Below are 9,442 nucleotides of genomic sequence, written 5' to 3'. Positions count from 1 at the left end.
AGGAAGGAAGGAAGGAAGGAAGGAAGGAAGGAAGGAAGGAAGGAAGGAAGGAAGGAAGGAAGGAAGGAAGGAAGGAAAAAAGGAAGGAAGGGAGGAAGAAAAAGTTAGTTGAAGTCACAGCGCAAACAGGTAGCGACAGGAACTTTCAAAGAGAGACAGTACACGACTATTAGCTCACCTGTGGCAAAGTGTGGGAGACATTAGGAATTCTGCTTAGACTTTTAACAAATTACGAAAGGATAAGTGTGAACTATTGTGAGAATATAAAACCCCTGGGAGTCACAGACACAAGAGTTTACACTCATTTACAGATTGTTTTCCATGAGCCTACGTGGTGTGTTCATGAGAAAATGAGGGAACAGAGCAGGAGGTTAGAGAAATCCTTCCTCAGTGGTGCAGCCTGCAAGAGAGGAACAGCCATTGCTGTAGGAAAGGCATGAAACCCCATGCAGAACCTTCTCTCCTACAGACTAAAGGCCAAGGATACTGGAACAGAGGCAGCAAGTCTTCTGAGAGAGGCACAGAGCATAGAGCGCAGAGGAAACCTCCTCATATTGTGCAGACACCTCAATTCCTAAGGTGATTAAGTACACACACACACATACACGATCGCCTAGCAGGAGATGCATGCCCATGTCCAGTTTTTACTCAGGTAAGATTTACTAGTATTTACCTGAGTATCCACTATTCCAAACATGAGGCCCAGCATTTAATCAAAAATTATGAGACATGCCAAAAAAAAAAAAAAAACAAGGAGGAATCACACACACACACTGTCAAGGGACAGAGCAGTCAGCAGATTATGATACAGAGATGACCCAGAAGTTAAAACTATCAGGTAATTTTAAATAACTATGACTCATAACAGGTTATAGTGGGGAAAGTGAGCAGTTATGGGACAGATAGACAACATGCATGAACAGATGGAGAATTTCAGCAGAGAGATGAAAACTAGAAGAAAGAGTTAAATAGAAAAGTGATGAATGAAAACTGTAACAGAAATGAAAAATGTTTTCTATGGGCTAATCAAGAGACTCAACACAGCTGAGGAGGGAATCAATGAATTTGAAGAAAAGCAATAGAAATTTTCCAAACTGAAACACCCAGAAAGAAAACAAATGGAGGGGGGAACAAGAGCAGGTGATCTAACAGCAGTGGAACAATGAAATTAGTCTAACAAACATGTCATTGGAATCCCAATGTGAGAAATTGTAGCTTTTTTTAATTTTTGCTTTTTTTTTTTTTTTTCTGCTGGGAGAAGGAGCTACTGATTTTATAGGAAGTTGGATTTAGGCACAGCCCCTCTCACATGGATCCTGTTTTTGGATCCTAGCTATGAAGAACTTATGGGATCATTTTGAGGCAAGTTGTTTGTCTCTCCATATTGAAATAATTGGATATGAAATAGAAAATTAAATTGAACCCCTACCAAATACCATACATAAAAATAAGTTCCAAGATTAAATGTAAAAGAAACTATATCAAGCTTTTAGGAGATAATATAAGTACTTTCTAGCCTTGGGGTAAGGAAGGATTTTTTAAGCAGAGCAAAAGGAACATAATCCATAGAGGAGAAAATAAATTTGATTATATTAAAATCACAAACTTCTGTTCATATCAAACATCATTAAAAGAATGTAAAGACAGATCACAAATAAGAGAAACTATAATACATAGGATGAAGGACTCATTCAAAATATGTAAAGAACTATAAATCAATAAGAAAAAAAGACAATTCAAAAAAATAGGAGAGCCTGGCCAACATGGCTCAGTGGTTGAGCATTAACCTCTGAACCAGGAGATCACGGTTCGAGTCCCAGTCAGAGCACATGCCCGGGTTGCGGGCTCAATCCCCAGTGGGGGTTGTACAGGCGGCAGCCGAAAAAATGAGTCTCATCATTAATGTTTCTATCTCTCTGTCTCCCTCTCCCTTCCTCTCTGAAATCCATAAAAATATTTTTTAAATAGGAGGAAAAAAACTTGAAGAGGAATTTCACAACAAAGGAAATGCAAATAACAATAAACATTGATAGATATTTACCTTCATTAGAAATAGGGAAATGCAAATTAAAACAATGAGATATAGTTATATCCTCATCAGAAAGAGCTAAATTTAAAAGCCTGGCAATGCTAAGTGTTGGTAAAGATGCAAGCAATTGGAGCTCACATATAATGCTGGTTGAAGTGTAAACTGGGGCAACTTGTTTGGGAAATGTTTTGCCACCACTTAATAAACTGAACGTCCACATACCCTACAACCAGCACTTTCACTTCCACATGCATATCCTAGATAAAACCCTGCACATGTACATCAGCAGACTTGTTAAGTATATAGAGACCATCAAAGCCAAACTTTGAAAATTTTAGATGTTCTGGGAATACCAGTCAGCAAGGAAAATGAACAAACTACATCTACAAATATCATCATAGATGAATCTAAATAATATATAATCTTGAGCAAAATAAGGAAAATCACAGGAGAATAAAGACAGTCCAATTTAATTTATATGAAGTTCAGAAACAGGCAAAACTAAACAATATTCTTTGGGGGATGTAGACATATGTGTTAAAACTATAAAGGCAGTCAGTGTACTAGGTTACCTCTGTGTGAGCAAGGGAAAGGAGTGCAATCCACAGGGCACTACAGAAGGAATATTGTTGAATTTTATTAATCTAGGTGGTTACACAGACATTAGCTATGCTAGTCATTAAAATGTACATGTACTATATACTCTGTTAATTCTAAAATTAAATCTTTAAAATATATAGTAAAAGGGTGCTAAAACACAAAAGCAATATAGAACTAAAGCTATAAGTTTAAAATGCAAAATTAGGCAGAAAAAGATAAAAAACCCTCAAGTCAGTTTTTATGTAGGGGTTTTTTTCCCTATTATATACTTCCATATATTTAAATTCTTCCTGCAAAAGATTCTGCCTGAAATTTTCTTTCTTTTTCCCCGACCCTTGCTATTATATAGACAGAGGCCTAAATATTGAAAAGGCAAGAGTTGAATTTTTTTGTGCCTCTATAGCTAAATAAACATCTCTTTCCTAAGATGTTCTAAGAATGAAATTAATCTCTTTGGTGTATTTTTTTAAAGAAGAAAAGAAAAAAATGAAAGAAAACCTAGCATTTGAATAAAGATTGTTATAGACTAGTCAAAGTTCTAGAAATTCCTTTTTATCAACATAAGTTTTATGTATTGCTTTTAATCAAATTCTATTCCCTAATCTAATATTAAGTCTAATAAAGACTACTTCTGGAAACAATAGAAAAAAGTTTCTTACTCAATGTTGACTATTTTGATACATCAGAATTTAGTATTTGATTTAGTCATTCTTCTCTTTCAATAAACATAGCAATTATATTTGTATTATTATAATTATTTCAGATGTACAAGCAACCATTTGCAAAAACCCATCCATTAAAAATACCTTGAAAATAATGCCATTTCTGGTAAGTATTTTAAGAAGTTTTTTTTTTCCTTTTTAGAAAACTTCATGATTGTATGTATAAGAATTCTGTATTGATATTAATTTTTGAGATTAGTTTTTAGGGAGTTTTTCTCCTCAATCAACTTTCAATTATAAGACGTTCTGTTAGAATCAAGCAAATATCCTCTCATTTCAAAAAAAACTAAATATTTTTACATTCAGAGTATTTCATCAGTCATGAGAACAGAAACAGGAATCAGTGTACTACTTTTCAAATAATTTTAGATAATGTAACCTAATTGGAAAATTGTTAAAAAAATTTTCATTGTCAGTGATCCCATCATTGCCCATATCCTTTCCATGTCTTCAGAGTTCAAAACTAGACCCTCCTGCTTTGAATTTTGTTTTTGCCTTGGCATTGGGTCCTGGTAAAGAAACATATATAAATGAGAAACAGCAATTCAGGAATTCTCAGTCTAAAGGAGCAAGACACACGTGGACAGTATAGCCAGGGAAATAACACAAGGCAAGCTAAGACTGTGCTGCAGGGTCTTGGGAAATCACTGGAGGAAGAAATATGTCTGCCTAGAAGTGAAAGGAGACATTCAGGTTTATAGAAAGGCACATCCTCAGTTTAGGTCTTCAACAGAGAAATGTTTTGTTAGAGGATTAATTGCATTTAAATTTGTTTTTCCATTACGTACCCTCAGTTCTGAAATCTTGACAGGAAAAAATAAGATTATGCAGTATACTTCATTTCTTATTTACTTTTACATGAAGTTATGCACTTCTTACCTGCGTTTCAGATTTCTGCATGCTCTGAGTGCAGGGGTGAATAATCGGAAGTAGAAAAAGACTGTCCCTGCCCTCCTGGAGCTCATTTAGCCACTGGGCACGTGTTTCTTGGAAATGGTCTTTCTGGTGTGGCATTTATGATGCTGTGATTTTTAGACACAACTCATTTGGCAATGGCTACTTGGACTCCTGGTATATTATTTTTTCATGGTTACTTTTTACATGCTAATTTGGATTTTTTGACCAAATTTTCCATTTCTATCAATTCAGCAATTTAGGTAATTTTTGCAGTGACGGTTTTTCTGTGTCTGAATTTTAACTGTGACAATTTTCTGTTACTTAGCACATTTATGGTTCTTACCTCACTTTAGTGAGGTAAGACCTACAGTGACTGAGATCACTCTTCTATACACCTCAGCTCAACTTGAAAACAGTGTACTAACCACAGACAACTAACTGATCATGAATTGTAAATACTCAATAGGAAGAGAAAGCTACCTAATCAGCAAATTACTCTACTGAGCACATGGGTGTACTGTGTTACTATATTGCTAGAGTATCTGACAAGTAACTGAAAAGTTAATGGTGAGGATTAGGGACCAGGAGTAGACTTGAAATAATTTTTATTTTACATCTTTTTTCATTCTTTATGACATGTGGTAACCATTAGCTTTATTCAGTCTCTTTATCTCCAAACATGTTAGTCTTCCTTATTATGACATCACTAATATAAGTCAGAAAACTTCCATTTATTTTCAGGGAAAATAGTATAAAATCACAGAATTATTAAGTGCCTGTTTAAACAGCCAACATTAAAATTACCCTGTCCTCGGGGCTCTGCCATCAAAATTCATTTACCACATTCTGTAGAGGGGATTTTAACATTTTATTCTTGTTTGCCCTTTTTCTGCAATATTTTTATTTGGCTACTACTGACATTTTGCCACACTTGCTTTATCTGATAGATGGATGGATGATGGGTGGGTAGAAGAATAGAAAAGAATAGAATAAAATAGAACAGGAAATACATAAACACTCACACAAACATAATGAACTGTTTGAAAGTAAATTACAGACCTAATGATACTTTCCCTCTAAATACATAATCACAATACCATCATCATACCCAAGAAATTTAATATTGACACAGTATTATCTGATACACACTCTGTATTTAAAGTTCCTTAGTTGTCTGAAAAGTAATGGCTTTGTGGCTATTTTATTTCTCTGATTCAGTACCCAGTGTATAACCAGGATTATACATTGCATTTGATTGTCATGTCTCTTCACCTAGAAAAGTCTTTTTCATCTTTCATGCACAGTGACACTTTTGTAGACTAAAGTCCAAACCAGTTGTCTTGTTGAATACCCCATGATCTGGATTTGTCTGTTTTCTCATTTTTAGACTCAGGTTAATATTTATGGTGAATATATAGCTTCAGAGTTTATATTTTTATAGCTTTTTTGTTTTCTTTTCATCACCTGGGATTACCTGTACCTCTGTCTTGCCTTCAAGTCTTCTGTAGCTGCTTGTAATTTATTTTAAGTTCAGGAAACATATGTCCAAACTTTTCGAGTTATATTTAGGGCAAGGATACATCGGCACTTCATGCCCCGCTGGAAGTAATGTAAATGGGCTGTAGATATACTTTTGTCTTTTCAAAGCTCTCAAAATTTGTTCCTGGATCCCACTGCATTTCAATAAGTAAAATTATTTAATATATAAGTTCTCAAAATGCAATGTATAACTTTAATTCTAAACTTTCTGTATGTATGATCACCAAAACTGTATTGTATTTACCAGGACAGTTGTGGTATAGCCTAGTTTTTCAATAGGGATGTGTTTTAGAAAAAGATTTTCATCTCTCCATATAATAGCAGAAATATCTATTTGGGAGTGTTTGTTGTTTTGGAGATGTTGCAGGTAAGTTTTTTAGTGATGTTTTTATTTCCCTTTACATTCAGCTCCAATGTTTTCATACCCATATGAGCTTAGAAATATTTTGTTTTTAAATTTTAACATGTGTCATATAATATACTAGAGGCCTGGTACATGGATTCATGCACCGATGGGGTCCCTCTGCCTGGCCTGCAGGGATCAGGCCAAAACCAGCTCTCCAACATCCCCTGAGGGGTCCTGGATTGCAAGAGGGTACAGACCAGGCCAAGGCACCCCACCAGTGCCCCATCAGGGCTGGGGAGGGACCACAGGAGAGTCCAAAGAGTGTCTGGCCCATCTTGCCCAGTCCCGATTGGCTGGACCCCAGCAGCAAGCTAAACTACCAGGTGGAACATCTGCCCTCTGGTGATCAGTATGTGTCATAGCAACTGATCAAATGGTCAGACACTTAGCACATTAGGCTTTTATTATATAGGATGTCTAGCTTTACAATGTACAATGTATTGTGTGGTTAATTCAGGAACTGAATTTCTCAGCAACATTATACCTACTGGATTCCTACCTCTGAAAAGTACTGTGCTGCCCAATTGGTGTGGCTCAGTGGTTGAGCATCGACCCATGAACCAGGAGATAATGGTTCAATTCCCAGTCAGAGCAAATGCCCAGGTTGTGGGCTCGATCACCAATAGGGTGTGCAGGAGGCAGCCAATCAATGATCCTCTCTCATCATTGATATTTCTATCTCTCTCCCCTCTTCCTTCCTTTCTCTGAAATTAATAAAAACATATTTAAAAAAGAAAAGTACTGTGCCAAGTAGTTTCACACATATTCTATTGTTTAGTCTTCTAAACTAGGGACATCAAATAATGTCCTCAAATCTTAGAGCTGTTCAGTGGCAGAGCCAGGATTTACACTTTCCCTTCACTGCCTCCCCACCCCCCAAACTATGTTCTACCTTTTATAATTCTTTATTTATTTATCTTTATAGTTGAAAGTATTACAGAAGCCCCCCCTTTTTTTCCATTGACCCTGTCCCTCCCAGGCCTTCACCACACTATTGTTTGTGTCCATGGGCTGTGTGCATATATGCATATAAGTTCCCCGTTAATCTCTCCACACCAACCCCTGGCTTCCCTCTGAAATTCATCAGTCTGTTCCATGCTTCTATGTCTCTGAATCTATTTTGTTCATCAGTTTATTTCTTATTTCAATTAATGACACCATCATCCACCAAATTTCCCAGATAAAAATTAGAAGTCTCATCCAGGCTTCTCATTCTCTCATAACCCTAGGCCAGTGATGGCGAGCCTTTTGAGCTCGGTGTGGCAGCATTTTGAAAAACCCTAACTTAACTCTGGTGCCGTGTCACATATAGAAATTTTTTGATATTTGCAACCATAGTAAAACAAAGACTTATATTTTGATATTTATTTTATATATTTAAATGCCATTTAACAAAGAAAAATCAACCAAAAAAATGAGTTCGTGTGTCACCTCTGACATGCGTGTCATAGGTTCGCCATCACTGCCCTACACAGCAAATCCTTCTAATAATACTAAGTGCATCTCAAATCCATTCACTCCTCTCCACTCTTACTGATAGTGTCTTAGTTTAAGAATTCATCATTTCTCATCTGGACCATTTCAACAGCCTCCAGGTTTGCTCTCTCCAGTATATCTTACACCCAATTACTACCAGAATAATTCTTTTTAAAACGTGAACATATCACTCTCCTGCTTAAAACGTAACCTCGGTGGTTACCCATTACCAAAAAGACAAACTCGGGAGAACTGCATTCAAGACCTTTCCACTCTCGCCTCCATTTGCTTCTCAGCTTGTAACTTGCACACTGCTCAGCACAGGCTGATCCCAGAACCCTCTGCAGGCTTCCAGGGCCCATGCTGCTCCCACTGCCTCAGAGGAATTGGTCTCATAAAACCCTTTCTCTTATTGTTTGAGAATTGACTTTAGTGTCATCCTGGCTAGAAAAGCTTATTCAGCCCAAGCTTTGTCTTGTCCAAAATTACTTTGTCCTGTCCATTTGGCAACCATAGCAGCATGATTTTTTTGAAGTTATCATATTGGTCTCTTCATTGAACAGATATTGCCTAAGTCTTGCCATGTGCCGGGCACTCTGCTAGGACTGGGACTAGGAAGAGGAAAACATTTCCTATTCTCAAGTAGCTTATATTCTAGTAGAGATGATATGCAAACAATATAGTATAATAGAGTTCCTGCGGGGCATCCTCAGGACACCCGCCATGATTTTTCAATGTAAAAACTATCAATCTTATAAGCAGGGTTTTCATTTGGAATATTTTACTACTGTTTTAAATAAAATAAATTTAATGAATTTTGAACAATTACCTTTTCAAGCAACTTCTTTAGCCCAATGCATGTTGTTAAACTACTCCTAAGGTACTACATGTGTTACAAGTGCTTCCTGTAGAAAATAAAATTATTAATTTTTAAACATTTACACATCAGATTATGATTTTAAAAACCTCTTAAACAACTTTTACCAATATTATTGTAATTAGTCAGATGTCTTTGTTGAGATTAATGCATATGTAGCATTTGAGAGTTTTAATTATGAATTTAACCTTATTAAAATCTGTAATCTCTAAGGAGATCCACTGTAAAGTCCATAATGCAACAGTAAAAGAATATTCTGAAATTATGTTACAGAACCTGCAGCCAAGGACCAGTCTGTCCCCCGACATTGGATCCAGATTGCACAGAAAATACTGATGAAATATACCAGTAACTATTAAATGGAATCATTATTTTTTAAAATCTCCTGTAAATATATCATTTATTTATGTATTTTGTTAATGATTAATACACTAAACCATAAAATAAAGGTAAAGTATAACATGGGTAAAAGAAATAGATTAACTAGTTTACATTTTTGCTACAAATTATACTTTATTATGTATTTTTTTGATAATTCATTTTTAATGAATGGAAATATTTATTGTTTTTAATGAGCATGCTACTGGAAATAAACTCATTATATTTTAAAAGAAAATGAAAGCTAATTTGTTATTCAAATTATTAGCTACAGTTGAGAAGCTTTGTTTATCTGAAATTTCTAGTAAATTCTATTAAATTTGTGTACAGTGGTATAAGAAGTTTATGATTTAAAAATATCTGTCATCAGTAGTAAAACTATTTGTTTAGGGCTTTGAAGGATCTCTGTACTTTGGAGATGTTACCAAGGGGTCTTGTTCTCAGTTCTGCATGTACAGAAGTTAGTTATCACTTTAATTTTGATTGGTGTCTAAAGAACTGACTCCACTAGAAAGCTC

General features: G+C 35.6%; 1 protein-coding gene across 1 annotated transcript in view; it reads left to right on the top strand.

The window, feature by feature from the left end:
• The window catches only part of CEP126 (centrosomal protein 126kDa), a gene marked incomplete at its 5' end in the record, with an annotated part of 58,487 nt that extends 49,435 nt beyond the window's left edge, over positions 1 to 9,052 (top strand). Inside the window, 2 exons of the mRNA XM_006775258.2 lie at positions 3,393 to 3,457; positions 8,820 to 9,052. Coding sequence (XP_006775321.1) covers positions 3,393 to 3,457; positions 8,820 to 8,882 — 128 coding nt within the window. The remainder of the gene's footprint in view (positions 1 to 3,392; positions 3,458 to 8,819) is intronic.
• Positions 9,053 to 9,442: the final 390 nt, after the last annotated feature.

Source organism: Myotis davidii, unplaced genomic scaffold, assembly GCF_000327345.1.
Source record: "Myotis davidii unplaced genomic scaffold, ASM32734v1 scaffold8, whole genome shotgun sequence".
Taxonomy (NCBI): Eukaryota; Metazoa; Chordata; class Mammalia; order Chiroptera; family Vespertilionidae; genus Myotis; species Myotis davidii.
Note: the sequence above shows the minus strand (reverse complement) of the source record. Positions and strands in the feature narration are given on the sequence as shown.